General features: G+C 34.5%; 2 protein-coding genes and 1 long non-coding RNA gene across 3 annotated transcripts; 1 reads left to right on the top strand and 2 right to left on the bottom strand.

Annotated features, from left to right (window-relative positions):
• Nucleotides 1-830: 830 nt before the first annotated feature.
• Nucleotides 831-1,522, bottom strand: LOC110103249. The gene is made up of 2 exons (XR_002303919.2): nt 1,307-1,522; nt 831-1,223 (listed from the first exon to the last, which is right to left on the bottom strand). It is a non-coding gene; the product is annotated as an uncharacterized LOC110103249 (long non-coding RNA).
• A 9,658-nt stretch (nt 1,523-11,180) lies between these two features.
• On the top strand, nt 11,181-13,184 carry LOC110103215 (protein LIFEGUARD 2). Its single transcript, XM_020831827.2, has 4 exons — nt 11,181-11,549; nt 12,028-12,141; nt 12,492-12,649; nt 12,728-13,184. The coding sequence occupies exons 1-4, from the start codon at nt 11,285-11,287 to the stop codon at nt 12,932-12,934; spliced, it is 744 nt and encodes a 247-aa protein (XP_020687486.1). The 5' UTR covers nt 11,181-11,284; the 3' UTR covers nt 12,935-13,184.
• Nucleotides 13,185-17,060: 3,876 nt separating this feature from the next.
• Nucleotides 17,061-20,317, bottom strand: LOC110103246 (slit homolog 2 protein). Its single transcript, XM_020831876.2, has 6 exons — nt 20,060-20,317; nt 19,392-19,541; nt 18,745-18,834; nt 17,901-18,026; nt 17,526-17,618; nt 17,061-17,432 (listed from the first exon to the last, which is right to left on the bottom strand). Exons 1-6 carry the CDS (start codon nt 20,166-20,168, stop codon nt 17,368-17,370), a joined length of 633 nt encoding a protein of 210 aa, XP_020687535.1. The 5' UTR covers nt 20,169-20,317; the 3' UTR covers nt 17,061-17,367.

The following is a 20,317-nucleotide window of genomic DNA, read 5'->3' on the forward strand; positions in this document are numbered from 1 at the left end:
ATATGGATTAAAATCCTTTCCTCTATTCTCCCATTGTGGCTGAACTAATCATCTCTATCATTAATCCTTATTACAGTATATTCATTTTCTACAAACGCTAGCCTTCATATTTCACATATGTTCCTAAATTTCATGCCAATTTACACTCCATTCATTCTCACAAAACACAATACTTATCACGGTAATTGTGATTTTTTAGAATCTAAGTACAAGGAAGATAATTGATGGAGATGTTGAAGCTAATGTTGTTTACTACTTGACATCTAGAATCTTTTCTACTCTACCTTCCACCATCACACTTCTCAAACAAGTTCATTTTGGCCATCCAACATCACATCATCTTCAGCAATACACTATTGTATGCACTCCAAAACTTGAAGGTAATGCTTATGAAAAATCTTCCTATTTTTCCTCTCCATTATTTGTAACACCATCGTCTTCCCTTGTTTAGCTTCCTCCTGAAGCTTCCGGTATAAATACTATGATCTTCTCACCACCTCATCAACTTTGTCTAATCCCACCTATGAATGAACTTTTTATCTTCGTTTTCCTATTGATCTTCGGAGAGAAAATCCAATTGCTTATCATCCTATTCAAATTATATTATCTTTAATCCCCTTTAAGCTGATTTTTTGTTGTTTTCCTTAATATTGCCATTTGTTTCTATACTCATAACATATCAGGAAGCCCTACAGGAGTCTCGGTTGTAAAAAACAATGGACATTGAAATGCATTCACAAGTGAAAAAACAATAACATAACATCTAAAGATCAAAACTGCTTAAAAACAAAGTTTGTAAAAGATTAACAACTGTTCACTTTCAAATAGGAGATAGAATCGCCAAATAAATTATTATATAAGCAACCAGGCGGTAGATAACTGAAAATTGTTGAGATTTTAAGCAAAGCACCTTCTTAGTTCTTTAGTCATACAAGTACAATAGCAGGCCGTAGGCACTGAGGATAAACTAATGCCACATGTTCAAGCATTTAGTATGGCACCAAGCAATCGATTTTATGGATTTTAAGACGCAGCTACAAAGGTATCATATCAAAACAAGACGGGCACCTTGAAATGAGGTTTATATATAAGATGCAAACGGTAATCAAAGACGGTATTAAGGTAGGTAGTTAGGACTGGTGTTAAGTGATGCAGTTCTCGAATGACCTTAGCGAGCCTCAACAGCAGCTGCCTTGTTCATCAATGAATCAAGATACTCCTTCCTGCAATGAGCAAGCAATGATTAGTAATACAATAGCTCAGCAAGAATGTTAACTGTAGGATGAGAAAAACTAGTTAATTTTACCTGGAAGGAAGATGATCATTAGGTCGGTTGTGTGGAGTCCACACAGGCTCACCCACGAAAAGTCGCAAAGCCTGTGAAATGAATTAAAAAAAAAAAGTAAACCATGGAAAATATAGTAGTAAACATGCAATACTTACATCACCAAAATATAGAAATGAAGCATTTTCAGTTACTCATGTTTATCGCTGCAACCATAGTGCAGGATTATGGCAAATTTAAATGAAGACCTAGTCATATCCCTTCTCAGTATTCATAAATTGCCTAAGATCTTCAACTTTTTGCCTCTTTAGAGATTAATTAGCGAGTGAATTACTTTATATTTTTATGAAAAATCAAAATAATTTTTAGCAATATTAATAACTATTTTAATATTTTAAAATTTAAAAAATGAATTAAAATAGTCTCATTATTGAACTATTTTGATTCATTTTTTAAGATTTTAGGGATCAAAATAATTTTTTAATTTAATTGTGGGTTATTTTATTCCTTTATAAAGAGTCAAACGATCATTTTAATTTTTTTTTCTCATTATAATTATATAAAAGGGTGATCTACATACACACCACATAATTTTTATCTAAAACCCTCTTACATTAATAAACTCCAAATAGAAAAATATCAATTACATTTAGTTGGGTCACTAAACTCAACAAATTTAGGGTTATGTGTTTGAGAGTAAGGTTTTATTTGGGACGATTTTTTGTTGCTTCTTAAAGAAAAAATATTAATTTTGTACTAAAAAATGTTTTAAGAAATAGTAAGAAAGCAATTCCAAACGAAGTCTAAGGCTTCGTTTGGGACGGCTTTTTTATTGCTTTCTAAAACGGAGTTTTAATACAAATTTTTTTATTTTTGTACTAAAACTCCGTTTTAGAAAGCAATGAAAAAGCCGTCCCAAACGAAGCCTAAGACTTTATTTGAGACTTTTCTTATTTTTTTCTAAAGCCCTTTTTTAGTATAAAACTTTTTTGAAAGTTGAGAAAAAATAGTGACCTAAAGATATTCCAAACGAAGCATAAGGCCATTGCTTTTTCTCTGCTTTCAAAAACTTTTTATAATTAACATCTACTTTAGATAGTGGTAAGAAAGTTATCCAAAAGAAAGCTTTAAATCGGATTTAAGTTGAATTAAGCCTATTAAATTTATCAACTAAAGCTTCGTTTGTGATATCTTTCTTGCTGCTTTATAAAACAACTTTTCAATACAAAAGTTTCTTTAAAGCCGCAAAAAAATAGTGGTAAAAAACTATCTCAAACGAAGCCTAAATTTAACTTTTTAAGTCAAATTTTAAAAAACTTAAAAATATGATTAACACATATTTTAATCTAACTTCCTTCCAAAAGATCCACATATGCTTTGTACTTGAAACTTTTTTTTGTTATAGGGTCTATTGTTGTTCCTCTTTTCCACCAACTTCAAATGATATCATAAATTAGATGGAGCATATCTTACAAATAAGATGACTCGGGATTGATCACATATGAATTTGATTCATTGGAAGAGTGTATCTCTAGAAGACCATTATTGTGTGGGCCGTCACATAATGATACAATTACCAATAGACTTATTTGGTGGCTATCGCAACATCGAGAAATTATTAAGTGCAAAAATCAGATACAGAGAACCGATCGGTTTTGTCTCTATAAACAGTAAAAGCACAATTATTGTTCATCACTGCACTTTTACTGTTCAACACGACCTTTTTACTGTTTATAAAGATAAAATCGAACGATTCTCTGTGTCCTGTCTTTGCACGTGATAATCTCTCCACAACATCAGCTCTTATGAGAGTGATGATGAAACATGCATTTAATTCAAACAATACACAAAAGGGCGGACAAGGCTTCAACTTTAGCTTGAGCTTGTATATTTTGCACTTATCATATATTTTATAATTTTTAACCTTTTTTTTTTGGTCCAGACGAACTGACTTTAGTCCAGGACGAACTGAAGAAAATTGTGAAGAATCTGTCAATTTCGTCTGGACGATCATGTAAGGGTCAGGAAAATTTTTTGTATCAGAGCATAGTTATTGGAAGAATTGATTGTTACCAGAGTTATAGGATTTGATTGAGAGTTGAGTAGAATGGGTAGTTTCAAGTGCATCATTTGGCATATATAGTTGCATGTGTGTATCATTCCTATTATACTGAACTGTGCAGGTGAAAAAGTTAAATGGATAATCCGGAATCAAGTGTACCAAATGAGCAACATAATGCAGCTCCAGTACCTTCAGAAAGTATGATGTAGTTGGCTACTGCTATAGCACATGTGATGGGAGATGCACAGAGTAAGCTGGTTGGAAGTAAAGAAGAAGAAGTAGATAAGCATTTACAGCATTTCATAAGCTGAAGCCTCCGTTGTTCAAAGGAGGTGTAGGACCCCAGGCTGCTGAAGATTGGATAATGAGGATAGAAAAGATCTTTGACAGCATGCAGTGTCCGAAAAATCGAAAGGTACCTTTAGCTGTGTTTTTGTTTGAAGGAGAAGCAAAGAGATGGTGGATTGGACAGCAGAGAGAGAAATTTTAGGGGAAGACAAATGCTGAGATCACTTGGGATGAGTTTACTATAGTGTTTCGGATGTGGTTTGTACCTCCTTCAGCCCAACGACAAATGCAAGAAGCTTTTATTAAGTTGGAGCAAGGATGCAAGACAGTGATGCAATATGAGGCTGAGTTTACCGTTCTTGCTAGGTACGCTTCTCATTTGATCCTCACTGCTGAAGAAAAATACTATAGATTTCTGCAAGGATTGAACAGAGAATTAAGACATCCGCTAGTATCATTACGGATTCATGAGATTTCTGAGTTGGTGGAGCGAGCCAGACTGATAGAAATCAATTTGGCAACGCCAGCATCGAGATATGAAGTCACCAGGAGGAGTAGAGATGAAGCAAGTAGAAGAAATGAAGCGAGTAGAGAAAGGGATAGAGATAAGAGAAGCAAGTATGGTGATTCGAGGGGATCTGCATCGGTAGCATCTTCTGGTAGCTACAGCAAGTGCATTCATTGTGGTCGACGACATGCAGGTCGGTGTTGCTTATTGACTGGACAATGTTTTCATTATGGACAACAAGGACATAGAGCAGCAAATTATCCTCCAAAAGGATTTGGAGAAAGAACTGATTCTGGCACAAGACAGTCTGGACGTACTGCAGGACAGAGGACTGTTGGCTCAAGAGCATATAATGAAAGATCAACAAACAGGATGAATGATAGAGCTGTCATTGATAGTCAGAGGGAGACCGTTGCACCACGATCTACTGCACCTACTCCGGTGATGCCACGTGTATACAGTTTACAGCATTATGAAGATCAACGACGACCTGAACATTCTACTGGTAAGATTATTTGACTAATTTATTGATTGATATATGATCATGCATAGTGACATGTGATTGAATGAATTGGATGTTGTATGGATTCAGACAAGTTTTGATTTCGATTCTGATTCGATTTAATTTTGATTTGAGTTTTGATTGGACGGATTTGTTTTATATCGATTTTGCATTCGATTCCTTAAGGGAAATGTTGGGACGACATTTTTCTTAAGGTGGGTAGATTGTAAAACCCCTCAGAAGCTGATTTTTTTTAGTGCTATTAGTCCGGACAAACTGAAGAAAATTGTGAAGAATCTGTCAATTTCGTCTGGACGATCCTGTAAGGGTCGGGACGAACCGAACAGAGAGCATCGTCTAGTGACTAAACAAATTGGAATTAATTTTCGTTAGTACGATATGTGTCCAGAGGAGATCGTCCCGGGACGATCTGGGCATCGTCTTGGACGATCCTGCTTGATAAGTATCGGATTTGAGATATTTTGGAAATATTTTGAGGGAAGAGAAAAAGTAGGAGAGAGAAAGAGAAAGAAGAAGCTTGATTTCGGAGGCCGCGAAGCGCTTTTCGTCCGACGACGCAGTTGAAAGATTTGTTTGTCTCACAGTAAGAACTCCGAATCCTATTTCTGATTTCGAAGATTTTGAGTTTTGATAATTCTGTGCCCAGTTTTGTGTTTCTGTTACCGAAAAACGCACATAATTTTGTATTGACGAAAGTTTTACCGCACAACTTTTGATATGTTTCTGATATGATATTTCTACACGATTTGTGTATTTTCTATAAAGTTTCTACATGTTATTTTGAGTTCTGTGCGACTTTTATCGAATATAAAATTATCTGGTTATTGAAAAATATTGCTTCAGCACAAGTAAAGCTTTGTAAAGTTATTTTATTCAATTTCTGGTAATTTGATAATTTTCGGGAACTATGCATTTTGAAACGACGTCTGTCTTCTATACGATATTTTAAGGGGTTTTTCTGCATTGAGCTAAATTGTATTTATTGATTGCAATACTTCGTTGATATGCATACGAATATGAATATATGATTGAATTATTGTTATTTTTACTGAAAGACAAGTGAAGACTGGTTGAACCGTTGGTTGGAGATTGACTTGACATGTACATGATGGTGGGCCGACGGGCTTTCCTTTAAAAAGGGTTGGTGTTATCCTCATTGATCAATTGATATAAACGATTGAGGAAAGTCATAAGGAGATAATCCGGACGGGACGCCGACGGCAAAGAGTTGACGACTCTATTTAGACCAACGTGATTTGGATATTTCTACACACAGCACAATAGAATACATAACGATACATCGAACATTGAAAACGTCCTAATAGGCCAGTGATGGTAACTTATTCAGTAAGACTATTGTATTAATTGCATGTGTACAAAATTGTCTTATGATAATAATACGGATTTATAGATTATTGATATCGACGGATTTAATGTTGGATTATTTCTTGACGAATTTGGATTTACTGATGGATTTACGGGTTTACTGTATTGTCGGTTCATTGATACTGCATATTGTACGTGTCACTAAGCATTGATACTGATACTGATATGGATATCGATATTGCATTGACTTATTGTTACTATGGCAGCGATGTGAACTATGATTCATTGATACTTATCCGCTTCATTGATACAAAGCCATATTGAACTGCTTCATGTGATTCATTGATCAATATGGAATATGTTTTACTGTATTGATTTGATTTCAACCGTTATTGTGATGTATTGGAATTGATTGTTTTATATGATTTCATACTGATTGATGTTATTGACCAGAGATAATTGATTTGATTGATTATATTGATACGATATTGATTTAACGGTTATTATCGAGACGATGATTTTTCTCTATTGATTTGATTGGATTCTTACGTGATTTATCGTATGTACTGATTCATGGAGCTTTATGGACTTCTTCCTACCGTTTATCGATTCTTTTACCAATGATTGTGGGTTGTATTGATCATGCATTGATTACTGATTTTTCGTATATACTGCATATATTCACTGATCATGTGCAACTGATTGTTATGGATTTAATGGACTGACATGCATATTGTTTCAGTACTGTGCTTTGATTTCAGTTGTAGGTATTAGGTGACCTACTGAGCTTTTTGAAGCTCATTATATGTGGTTAATATTTTCAGGTCAGGGCAAGGGAGCAGGAGATTGAGATTGATCTGGAATCCTCAGGTTTTTGTTCTTTTTTGTTATAGTGATTATTTTATACTCAGGACAGGATAGATTTCATTTCATGTTATCATTGTGTAGATTCTGAGTATTGTATATGAACTTTTGTGATATGAATATAATTGTACATTGATGTTTTAAATTATAGAATTTTGTTAGACTGTTTGTTATTGATTGAAGACTATAGATAGTTCTGATAAATGATTGATGGTTTTAATGGATTGATTGAAATTCTTTTCAAGTTAGATCTTGGGGAGTTACAACCAACCCATCGCCCAACGGACTTCCACCGAGTTTGCCACCGCTTCCTTACTGGATTCTTTCAATCTCTTCCATAGAGGTTAACATTGTCGAGCAATACTTTCACAAATAATCTCGAGTAGCTCAAACATCCCTTGTGAATTTTTTGTTTATTTTTTTCAATTTTAGATAACGACATCAAGCATTGCTCTAACAAATAATCCTATGAAAGTACACCCATATGGTAGCCTCTAAAGAAAATTAGTAGTGGACATGTTCATTACTAAAAGACTCTATGAGTGCAATTGGTTTCTAGGACCTCTACTCATTTAAAAATTTTGTAAGGCTAAAAAGCCTCCAAATATATATATATATTTCTTCGAATCATCAAAGATAAAAGTTGCAGAAGGCATAAATCCCTCCAATCAAGTTTTTTTAACTAGTGGGCAAATTCACAAATAAAAAATTATTTTGACATGAATATAGGATTTTTCTTACTTAAAATATTTTATCATAATTTTTTCCCCTGTAAATTTTGAACAATTATTACGTCCTCTGACCGGACGTAGAGCTACGTTCGGCCGCCAATAGCATGTCGCCACGTGCTCTTACTCTTTATCGCGTGGCCCGACGACTTGACCCGGAGCGGAACCCGGGAATGCTATGTTCACGATTTTCTCGGTATTGCTCGGTATTTGCTCGGTATTTGCTAGGTATTATTTTGCAAAAATGAGAAATACCGCTCTCTGAAGACCAATACCATGCAAATACCGAGTTGTACCGAATTTTTTTACAACTCGGTACAACTCAGTATTTGCTCAGGATTTGCTCGGTATTGCTAGGGATTTGCTCGGTATTGCTAGAAAAAACTCGGTACAACTCGGTATTTGCTCGGTGTTGCTAGGTATTTGCTCGGTATTGCTCGGTATTGGTTATTGCCGAGCAAAATCGACCAATACCTAGCAATACAGAGCAATCTTGGGTCCGTTCCGGGTTGGGTTGTCGGGGCGCGCGGTAAATAATGAAAATGCGTGGCGCAATTCTACTGACAGCCGAACATAAAGTTGCGTACGTTCACCGGACCAAATAAAAGTTCGTAAATTTTATCCTAAGTGTGAATGAGAACACCCTCGCCTTGAATTTTCTCCCAAGTTGGAGACGAGCAGAAATTCATAGAATAGATAAAAATTTAAACTTAGAATTGCACCCTGCGGGCCACCGCACGTTGGAGCCTCTATCATGTATTCTTCTATCATGGTGGGATTTTGGGTGCGTTCACTTTTAATCAAGCAAACATATATTGAATAATATTTGCAATTATTAAATGACTTTCAGCTAAAGAAAAGTAGTTAAACGACACTGTCATTATCCATCAAAATAAATGTACGGTGCGATACACTTTTGCTTGGAGGCTAAGAAAGCAATGAGAATGTTCTTTCTAATTTTTTACGTCCATAATTTTATGGGCAAATTATTGCAGCCGATCACGGGACGCGGAGATAAATTCGGATATTAATAAAATATGATTTTAAATTAAGCGCATCAAAAGCGTAGGTAAAGCGCAGGTAAAAAGTAGGTCAAAGCGCAATCAAAAGCGTAGGTAAAGCGTAGTCAAAGCGCAAGTCAAAAACACAGTCAAAAGTGCAGGTGACGTGACAAATTTTTATTGGATGTCCGAACCTATTTTCCTCATCTTATGAACGGATGCAATAATTTGCCCTATTTTATGATGTTTTAAACTCAACACACATAATCTATTATTAGTTATGCTACGTCAATCATATAAGAACTGAATTTTATTATTTGTGTAATTGACATATCTTTAAAAATTAAAACTCAATACATTATTTTATATTATTTTTTTAAAAAAAATAAATTCAGAGTTATTTGAAATCTTATTTCAATAAATTTATAATCGAATTTAAAATCTAAATAAGACGAATTTATCAGCATTATAATTGATATGATATGCATCATTATGAACCAAAATCAACTACTTGAAGCAAATTTGAAAGATTTAAGATATTAATTGAAGAGCTAAACTGCCTCATGATATTGCATTGATGCATTCTTTTAGCAATTTCGAGCGGCTTGATAAGGCAAATCTAACGAACCTAAAAACATTTAATTCTGAAGTCATTAACGAACACAAATATTGAATAAATGAAGAACTAAATGGTGCCATGATTATTTATCACAAAATTAAAAAAAAAAATTCTCGTACAACTCCCCGACGTTGTATACCCGAACACCCTGATATTGTGTACCGAAGCACTCCAGCGTTGTGCTCTCGAGTAGCACGGTGCTGCAAACTTTACTAGGAGAAATGACAGAGGGCTTTGCGTTGTAGCACTCTAAATTCGGCACCTCGATCGGCGCTATCAGACGGACCAATGGAGGAGGTTTGAGTGTCGTATCGCATTAAACTAGCATCACAGTGATTCGAAGTGGACAAAACATTTTTAGTTCTTGTTTTTCTTGAAGTAGCGTCCCTTTGTATTATTAACTTGACTTTCTCTTTTATTTTGTGTGTGAGAATGATGTAAGAGAAGATAAGCAAGGGGAGAGCAAGAGAGAATAGAAATCTGTACTTATTTCTCTCAATTTTCATAATGAATTTCTTGATATGGTGTGGCTCCATAGTTTTTTCACTATTTCGAATTTTTACACGTTAAATCCTGATGTCCTTTATTTATTTATTTATTTATTTTGCTTTTAGTTTCTTGCTTGTATCGTCATTGTGGTGTTTACTCATCATCTCCAATAATTGTAATGATATATTATTATAAAATGCTTCAAAATGGTTTTCTTGTTCTTGAATGTATATTAAATTAATATAATTCAAAATATTATTGATACGGCATCACAAAATTAGCTTGATCGGGCACGAATATCGAGGCAAAAGCTAGTTATAAACTTCAAAAATTAAATTCTGAAGCACCAGAACTCCGATTTCAACGAGCCTATAGTCAAACTGAGCGTCTCGGAAATACGAACCCAACGACACCAAGTTCAACCCAATCCAAGCCAAAATGAGTCCGAATCAAGGGTCCGAAGCGCTATTGGAAGGCCTCCGATTTTAACTAGCTTATACTTGAATCGAGCGGCTCGACGAGACGAATCCAACGAGCCCAAGATATCTGAATTCCGGCATCCTTAAGGCCTCCAAATGTCCAACGAACGGTGCACGATCGAAGGTTCAATATCGGCCGTCCATTCAAACCACTCCCTATTCGTTCATGATCTCACACCTATTTACAAGCCATGCTACTCCAGAAAAATTATAAATAGAGCCCTCATTCTTCACAAAGGGGACTCAAGTGAAGCAAGAGAAGGAGAAGAGAAGGAGGAGAAGGAAGAAGCTCCTCCTCGACCATCGTAGGAGCTCTTCCCGCCGCCTGAAGACGCCGGAACTCTGCCGGATTTTCGGGAAACGCCGGAAATTTGCAGAATTTTGTAACTTTGTGAGAAATTGATTGTAAACTGATCGTCTTGATTTGTAAGACGGATCAACCTTTGTACTTCAAACAAATACTAGTGGAACTTTAAAACTGAGCGAGACCCCGTGATTTTTTCCCTCTTTCGGGTTTTCCACGTAAAAACCTTGGTGTTCAATTCTCTTTTCTGTTTGTGTGCTGAATACTCGTACAATGCTCAGACGTGAATTTACAAACTCTACCGCCGCGTATATTCTAGCACGCAACAATTATAAAGTTTTTTTTTAAATATTTTTTTTTAGAGGGGACAATTTCCTCCTGACCTAATGGGGCTTCCGCCTCTGACATTAATAGACTCATTTAGCTGACCTCATGTGATGGGATAAATGCTTAATAATTTAGAAACTCTATCGCCGCATATATTCTAGCACGCAACAATTATAAATAGTATGTCACAGATTTAAGGACATTAAAATAAATTTTGCATTCTTATATTCTCACAAAAAAATTTTCCCCTCTAGAAGATGCAACTCTTCTGCGAACCGGTTTGCTATCCACGTGTACCAAGTGTCGCTTTTCCTAACATGCACTCCGGTAATCCCCAACCACAATTGCAAGGATAAAAGCTCCGTGGAAGCCTACCTTTCTTTCAGTTTCCTCGTGTTCCGTCGTTCGCCATCCGCTTTCTGACTGAAATCCTTGTTGTACCAACACTAGCATCTCTAAGAGCAAAAACGAGAGGAGGAAGATGAGCTGGTATCGACCGCCGTACTGGAAACGCGGCGATGTGGAGGAGGGCAGCGAGACTAGGCCGCTTTACCCGATGATGCTTGAGAGGCCGGAGCTGCGGTGGGCGTTTGTGCGTAAGATCTACACAATTGTTTCCATCCAGTTGCTGCTCACCATCGCAGTCTCCTCCCTTGTCGTCTTCGTCAAGCCCATCTCTTATTTCTTTGTCTCATCAGGCGCCGGACTTGGACTCTACATTTTCCTCATAATTTTACCTTTCATCTGTATATCCTCATCACCCCTTTCTTGTTCTTTCCATTTCCAACTTTTTATTTTAATCTTTTTTTTTTTTCAGTTGATTAGACCGTTATCTGGTTTCCTTTTTTCCCCCTGATTTCATTCTTGACCGGTTAACTTCGCGGTGGTTTTCTTATGCTTTAAAATATTTGCTCTTTGCTGGAAATTCACCAGTCTTTGTTATTTCCTGATTATGAAATTCTTTTGCTATGTTAATTTTCTTTTCTCTAAACACAATATGAAAGCCCTTAGAAGTGGTTCTATTTTTCATCTATTATGGGGCTATTAGGGTTCCATCATGGTCTTCTGATTGTCTGTTGGATCTTTTTCACATGAAGTTCAAGTTTTTGTTTCTCTTTTTCCAACTTTCATCTTCATTTTACTTGTTAATTGCCATGTAGAATTCAAATGTTTTTCTTGGATTGAGAGATTTTAGATATCATTATTGTTTTGTTAAATTTTCAGTGATGTGGCCTCTGTACAACTACTACCAGCGCCATCCGATAAACCTTCTTTTACTCGGCCTTTTCACTGTATCCATCAGCTTTGCTGTGGGACTAACTTGTGCCTTTACAAGTGGTAAGCTCTTCGAATCTTCCTTCACTTTATTGATGCAAGGAGGCAAAAAACTTGAACTATACTAGTAAATGGACACTAATAAATTCAAAATTTTAAGCTAATGAGTAAAATACATCATTAATATATTAGCAACTCCAACCATTTTTCACAATGAATCTGTTGAAAAAGTAATTCTTAACAATCTCCTTGTATTTGTATTTTACATCTATTGTGGGATTCATCTCTTCTGCTTCATTTGTGAATCTTAACACCAGCTGAATTATAAATTTTAAAACTGGTATGGGTAAGGAAGAAATTTTTTTTTTTCTTTAGATGTCAATTTGTTATCTTTGCTTTTGTATGGGAAACAGGGAAGGTGATTCTGGAGGCTGCTTTTCTTACCGCCGTGGTTGTTGTCAGCCTCACACTCTACACCTTCTGGGCAGCCAAGAATGGTCATGACTTTAGCTTCCTTGGACCATTCTTGTTTTGTGCAGTGATAATTTTGATGATGTTCGGTATAATCCAGGTAATGAATCTTGATCATCCTCTGCATTCATGATTGCCATTGTTAACAACTGCAATTTTCTCTTTTCTTGGAACTCAGCTTTTCTTCCCAATGGGAAAGATCTCACATATGATCTATGGTGGCCTGGCTTCTCTTGTCTTCTGTGGATATATAATATTTGACACTGATAATCTGATCAAGCGATATGGTTATGATGAGTATATTTGGGCTGCTGTGGCGCTGTATCTTGACATCATTAATCTGTTCCTCTCCCTGCTTAATCTGTTCAGGGCTGCTGATAATTGAAGCAGTTGTAGGTGCGACATCATACTTGGTTTGAATTTATGGTTCTTTTTGCTGCCATTTGCTTTTATTCAACTATGTTTTATACAATTTAAAGTGTATATCCTTTTTTTAATTGTAATAGAAGCTGTTGAGAATATTTAAATTTATGTAAGGTAGATAAGTACTTGTTAAAGGTTTGATTTTGTGGTCAAATTGAACAGAATAATCTGATTAAGAGCTTAAATAAATGAAGAGGCCATTGAATGATGTATATGTTATTCGTAATAGTCTTTAGAAGTTATTTTGAAATCTGAGTTGGTAGGAAAAATATTTCCCTGATAGCTTCCGGGGATGGCTATTAATTTTTTGACTTGAATGGGATGGCCGAATTTTTATCATATGAGAACGTTAAGAAGTTTCCTTGATATTGCGGAGGAATTTTGAGGGATGATGCAGCGGGAAGTACTAGTTTCATAGTTAAACGTTATCAGTTATGCCGTCTAGTACTTTTTAATTGAGTTAGGGGATCTTGCGGGCACTCAATGGATCTTGCGTGGTACATGTTTATTTTTTTTAGGCAAAAATCACTGTAGCTAATTCTAGATCATGAGTTGTATAATTCTTTTCATGAGATTTCAACTGTCTGGAAGCATAGACAATAAATTTTTTATTTTGCATCAATACACAACCCGACCCTTTTAGAGAAGCATATCTGAACAACTGAAATCCTTCAGTTTCAGAAGGAATTGTCAATACAGATGCAGTTGTTAAACGCTATTTTAATTCTTGGAAACTCTATTCACAATCATTAGTCCATTCAAATTTCATATCTTTCGTGATCAATTTGGATAAAGGCAAAGCAATTCGTTGGTCTTGGCTATTCTACTATTGCTTTAATCTTGTCTGAATCCACGGATAAGTTACTCTTTAACGCCATCTAGACTCATTGATTGTTGATGCCTTTTTGTCACTTAAGTATGAAAAAGAGTTGCTTATGATGCCTTCCCATTGTTGAATTCTCATCTATCTGTGAAGCTTGGCACAAGTACTAATTTTATTTTGTAGAGAACAGTAGTAGTGTTATTAAATTTTATATTATTTCTTTCTCTCAAAATGCGATAGACAATGTAATGAATGGACAAAAAGAACTTGTTGTATTACTTGGAGGTATTAGTATAGTGGATATGTACTCCAAAATGTGTAGGATGGAGGAGCTTTTATTAGGTCTGGTGTAAGGACGTAGAGGAACGTCCGGTCGGAGGCAAAATCCCGCCAAAAAACTCGGTATTTGCTCGGTATTGCTAGGTATTATTTGATAATAACGAGGAATACCGCTCTGTGAAGACCAATACCGAGTTATACCGAGCTATACCGAGCAATACCGAGTTATACAAAAGTTGTACCGAGTTTTTCCTAGAAAAAACTCAGTACAACTCGGTATTGCTCGGTATAACTCGGTATAGCTCGGTATAACTCGGTATTGGTCTTCACAGAGCGGTATTCCTCGTTATTATCAAATAATACCTAGCAATACCGAGCAAATACCGAGTTTTTTGGCGGGATTTTTTTTGACGCGATTTGACCTCTGACGGGTCGGAGGACGTAATAATTGTTGAGGATGGAGGGACTAAGAAGGAAGGAGGAAATTCAGGGGAGCCAGCCTTTTAACACAACATTAGAGAATGAGAAAAAAAAAATGGTGAGAGAGTAGCGTTCTCACTGCAATTAGCGAGGAACAAATATAAATTTTGGAGAGCAGCTAGTGTAGTTTTTTTTTTTTAAACTAAAATATGATTTATTTTATTTATTTTTTATAGTTATTTATCATATACTAGCAGTTACAAATTGACTCATTAGCTGAATTTTTGAGATTATTTTTTTAACTAAGATGGCTCTATAAACATTATTTATGGCGAAATTCCTTTTTTTTTTTTTTGGACATATTGAGATCAAATGAAATTGAGGAGAACGAATGAATCTATAAACATTATTTATGGCGAAATTCCTTTTTTTTTTTTTTTTGGACATATTGAGATCAAATGAAATTGAGGAGAACGAATGAATCATTTTGAATCAATTTGATTTTATTTATTTGAACATTTTTTATATCCCCTAAAGTAAAATGGCAAAAAATACACAGACAATATTCTCAGGGTTATACGAGTTAAGCTACAGAACAAGAGATCCAGTTAAGTAAGATAGTAATAGGTCCATTATCAATAGGTATTGTATGGAAAGTTTTTTTTTTTTTTGGGAAAATATATTGTACGGAGTGATTGTACATTATTCTTAAGGTTTTTTAAGATTTTGTATATTGATGTTTTAGGTATTTATAGATATGATGTGTGACATAAACATTTCACATTTTATGTTAAACCAATTTTCAATTATTTATCCATATATATATTTTTTGTTTTTTTAAGGGTTTATTTGATTTGATGAGAAAAAAAATTGTAGAATAAAAAGAATGAAAAGTAGAAAAGAATGTTGTATAAAGTAAAAATATCAAGGTTATAAAAATCGGATCATACGAGGTTCATGATTTGACTGTTCGAATTGGGGTTGAACTTGACGATGTAATAAATAATATTATTATTTAATATTAATAAAATTAATATAATTATTATGACAATCTAATATTAAAATCATCATAATTGAAACTTAAAAAATAAATATATATTACATAATTTTAAAGTTAAATATAAATAATTATTATATTTATTAATTTTCAAAAAATCTTCATGGAAGCAATCTACCTTACACACGTAGAAATTTCTACTAGTTGTTTAGTCCCATATCACTTGGGAGAGTTGTATTGTGTTGTTTATATAGCTTTTTTGTATTCATGGGTTAAAAGCCTACTTGGGCTGATGGAATCATATAGCTATGCTTTGCTAATGCTTAATACATAACATTGTAAAATTTTTAATAATATTATTAAATTTAAATTAATTTTATATTTAATAAATATTTTATATTAAATTAAATTATTTAAATATATTATAAATTGAATCTGCCTATTCTGTTTCCGACGATTCAACCCGGTTCTCATCAGTATTTCAAGAGGACCAAATTGGCCATAGTACTGATTCACGGTTGAAACTGTTGGTCAAATCCGATTTTCAAAACCACGAAAAATAGTGCATTGAAAATTTTTATGAGTTTTTCTTGAGTACTTTATTTTATTTTTTTCTTTGTAGAGAGCTTAAAAGTAAAACAACCGTGCATTTGAAATAATAATTAATTAAATTTAGCTAATGATGAAGATGGTGGGCGTTGGCGATTGTCATCAATGGTTGATGGTGATAGGTAGTTAGTTGGCAATGGTTAAGTTAATAAACGCTATATTTCCATATGAAGAGCTTATCCTTTTATATTAAAATCCATTAGTAGTAAATTAAAAAAATATATATATTATAATATTAATAATTACAATATATTACATCAAGAATTATTTTAAAGTATAAATTAAGCAGCATTGCCTTACTATGTTTTTTACATTGAGAATTTCTTTCAGATTATTTTCTTACTACTTAAAACAATTTTTTAATTTACAAATTAAAACTTTTTACTAAAACAACTGTCTTAAAAATCAGTAATCTGAATTTTATAAGAGGTAAGCTCTCCACACAACAATCCAATGGAATATAAAAACAAATTAAATATCACATGAAAGATGACAGAGCTGCGACTTACATTTTTTTGTATATAGCTTTAAATCATCTAACACGAGAAAGGAGATGTGAGGTTGAGCGCGTCATATGCTAATGGGAGATCTCTTTTTTACTTTGCTGAGACGGATTAGTGACGACATCAGTTGCCAAAAGGGTAAGCATTTGATAGCAAACCTTTTAAGTTAGTGAGACATTACACAAAAGTAAATAATAAGAAATTAAGCAATGCTCTAATTGCACCAATTTCTTCAACTTTAGGGTTCCACTGGAAGCAAAATAATAGAATTTCACAGTAGATTGACACAATCTATAATGGAAAAGTCAAAAAAGTTGTATTTTTTTAGCTGTCATAGTTCAATTTAGTTATGATTTTCAGAAAAAATTTCAAAACTTTTTATAATGAGAAGAGCTAGTGAAATAAAACTATAAGGAAACTCATGTTTAATTTATTTAGAAAGAAAAAAAAAAGTTTATTTTACTCACTGCAACTGTTTTATGAAATAAAATTAGCATAGTTTGATCCATACAGTCATATAATGAAAGAACTATTTCATAAATATATCTGCAATGCACAATGCTTATGAACTCATAGCAGAGTTCGACAACTTTCATGATATATTTCTCATACACATTAACTTTGCTTCTTGTCTGAACATTTACAGTAAAGAATATTGTAATCGGCTCTCCTTTTAGTAGTACTTCATATTTAGAGAATGAACACATAGCTGTTTCCGTGGACTCACCTAATTATCTTCATCATATTCTACCCAGCGAAGGCGTTCAGATCAGCGCAAGAGAAATCATCAACATCACCAACCATAGCAAGTTATTCAGAGCATTATAATCTGAAAGTCATAAAGGAAATGTTTGTGAAGTATTAGAAACAAAAGCAATAAACTTTATAGTTATTATAAAGCTGATTCATGGAAAGCACTGACCAGCTGCAGATGAATTTCCATTATCAGAAAGACTGGGCTGAGAAGATGGCGACATACTGATCCCAAGGTTCGAACAATCTGCTCCAATGGAACCTGAGCAGTTTAGAAAACTTAATCATGGAGAAACAGATGAGTATGCCAAAAAAAATCTCATATATTACCTTTTTATATAGTGTTTTTCATGTCTTGGATTTATAAAAAAAAAGCTATAATGTAGAGATTTAAAACTAAATTAACAGAAATACTGTGGTAAACAAAGCTTCAAGGTTTGGTTAAGTAGTTGAAAGCATTTCCAAATCTGAAAACATGAATGCCACCAACCAAAGGTTTAATTTTGTTTCTATATTGCATTGATAAAAGAGATGAAATGCTTACAATCCTTGTAACAAGGGAGGCTGGAGACATTGAGAAGGTTATCGTAGCCTTTCTTGCACTCACAACTGTGCTCAAATGTTGAGCTCCGAACGCATTCTCCACCACCGCAAAAACTCCATTTGCAAGCTTTTAGAATGAAAATCAAGTTAATTAGCATCAAATTTTGTCTATGACAATGCTAAAAGTTTTGATAATTATAGGGTATTAGATTTAGTAGGTTCTTATGGGTCATATACTGCTATAAATACTTCTTTTAGGAGGAATTCGAGCATCCAAAATGAATGTGTGAAAAGCTTTAGCTATTTCCTCTCCCTCCCTAAAGGGCATCTCTAACCAAAAAAACTCATTTTACACTCTAAAATACAGTAAAAGTTCAAAATGGTGTAATTCATTTCCAATTGAACTTCATTTCTCTCCTCTTTCGTGCGCTTCTTGCGAAGGTAACCATCTCTTTCCTCTTTCACGCGCTTTTCTGCTATTTCCTGCTCTTCTTCGGCAAATTCACAAGCAAGGGTTTTTTGGTTTAGGTGAATAGTCTGACGTCAATATTGGCGTCGCACTGTTCACCTACCGAATTTTGGCATGAGATTTGGAGTTCGAATGCAAGAAACGACGGACGGCATACAATGATATGCAATTCGGTTGGAAATTATCTAATGAGAGTCTGGAGTTGTGAGCATCCTCGAAGCTCCTGCCCCTTCTCCCTCATTCAATCTTGAAAATTTTAAGCACCCTGGAATTACTTGATTATTATACTTTCTTGTGTTTTTCTGTGTTTGTGCAAGTTTTCTGAGCTTTGTTCGTAACATAAAAATTGAATATATATGGTGAAGGACATGCTTACGATCGAAGAGGCTGAAGTTGTCTGGAGGAGCTGGAAATGGTGGAAGTGCAAGAGGTCCAGATATCTTTGTGCAAGAGTTATTTATGCTACCTGAACATAACAAATTAAGGCTAGTTAGTGAACAATTAGATGACCAATTTGCATCTGCACAGGGCAAATGCTTCCAAATGGTTCCCTGAACAAAATCTTTATAAATCTGGGATTAGATGAACAATCACTGGCCATAAGTAATTTGTCCAAATTTACAAATCATTTGGAAATCAGATAAATACCTATTATGATATATTATAATTTAAGAAATAAAGTTATTATTCAAGCTTTTCTGAATTTCTACATTTATTTTCAACTTCTATAACATTCATTTGTTTGTACAATGTATGATACTGAGCTTCTCAGTTAAATTGTTCCGTAGGCATATGTTCTTGATTTCTCTAGATTTCTTTTGCTAGCTTATAAGAATAGGGGTTATAAGAGAGAAGAAGTATGAATATATTTTTAGGAATTTAGCCGTGTTTTCACTATTTGTGTGTTCTAGTTCTAAGGAGCTTTATTTGAAAGACTTCATCGAATGATCTCCATACATCATGTACTAATTATTGGACTTATTTGATTTTGAAATTAATATAGACAAAGTGAAAGAAGCTCACAGTTGGGTATAAGGCAAGGCAGGAAACGGAAATGTTCTTCAATATGTAACTGAGTCCAACCCGGATTGCATTGACAGGAGAACCCAAATGTGCTGTTCTCAGAAACCTTGCAAATCCCCTTACCACAATACACAGCTTTGCAGAGTCCATCTGATACATTAATAAAATATTTATCAAATCGACTAACAAACAATAATAACTGTTCATAAGTCACAAAATACCAAAGGGACATGAAAATAACATCTGTTAGTGTCTAAAGGCATTTTAATGATGGAAGAACGCTGTAAAACCTAAATAAACTGTGTAAACTAATACTGATACTTCGCTTGGAGTTCTTTTGCATTCGGGAAGAAATTACAGAACAGAAGAGAAATCCTGTTCGGTAAAAGATTAAGTAATTTTTCACCAGGCTCATTTGATTGCCTGAAGTTAGAAATTGTTTTGAAGAGCGTTAACATTTATTATTATCACTTCATTGAATATATTCAAACAGGAATATTATTTTGAAACTTCATAAATCTCTTCAAAACTCTTTATTTCACAATCAAAATTAGCGGGGGAAAAAAAAATCTCACCTTTAAAAACATATTTTTTAACTGAAAACAACCAAACGAGAGCTTAGAGTAGAAGAAAGAATTTGGGGGATGGAAGAAAGATGAGAGCAGTACTTAGGACTGGAGAAAGGAATGGAGAGAGAAAGTCTCCCGAGCATGGTTGATGAAGCAGAGCTATCGTTTGCAGGACCACGAGGTAAACTGTAACTTCAGACAAAGCCATTTCTTACTTCAGAGAGATAGAGGAGAGAGATAAGAGATAGAGAGCGAGGTGGAGTGGGAAGATGGGAAGTTGCGAGGTGGAGAGCTAAATGTATCACTGCGGGGAGTATTTAATACGTTAGTGATTGTGAGGACGGGTGGAACTGTGGA

This window comes from Dendrobium catenatum, unplaced genomic scaffold (genome assembly GCF_001605985.2).
Source record: "Dendrobium catenatum unplaced genomic scaffold, ASM160598v2 fragScaff_scaffold_1117, whole genome shotgun sequence".
NCBI lineage: Eukaryota > Viridiplantae > Streptophyta > Magnoliopsida > Asparagales > Orchidaceae > Dendrobium > Dendrobium catenatum.

Excerpts from the sequence above, each read along its gene's own strand:
- LOC110103215 (XM_020831827.2), top strand. The coding sequence starts at position 11,285 with ATGAGCTGGTATCGACCGCCGTACTGGAAACGCGGCGATGTGGAGGAG. Across the intron at positions 11,550-12,027 it reads CATAATTTTACCTTTCATCT|TGATGTGGCCTCTGTACAAC; the intron begins GTATATCCTCAT and ends TTAAATTTTCAG. Across the intron at positions 12,650-12,727 it reads TGATGTTCGGTATAATCCAG|CTTTTCTTCCCAATGGGAAA; the intron begins GTAATGAATCTT and ends CTTGGAACTCAG.
- LOC110103246 (XM_020831876.2), bottom strand. The coding sequence starts at position 20,168 with ATGGCTTTGTCTGAAGTTACAGTTTACCTCGTGGTCCTGCAAACGATA. Across the intron at positions 18,835-19,391 it reads GCCTTGCCTTATACCCAACT|GTAGCATAAATAACTCTTGC; the intron begins GTGAGCTTCTTT and ends TGTTATGTTCAG. Across the intron at positions 18,027-18,744 it reads CAACTTCAGCCTCTTCGATC|CTTGCAAATGGAGTTTTTGC; the intron begins GTAAGCATGTCC and ends TCATTCTAAAAG.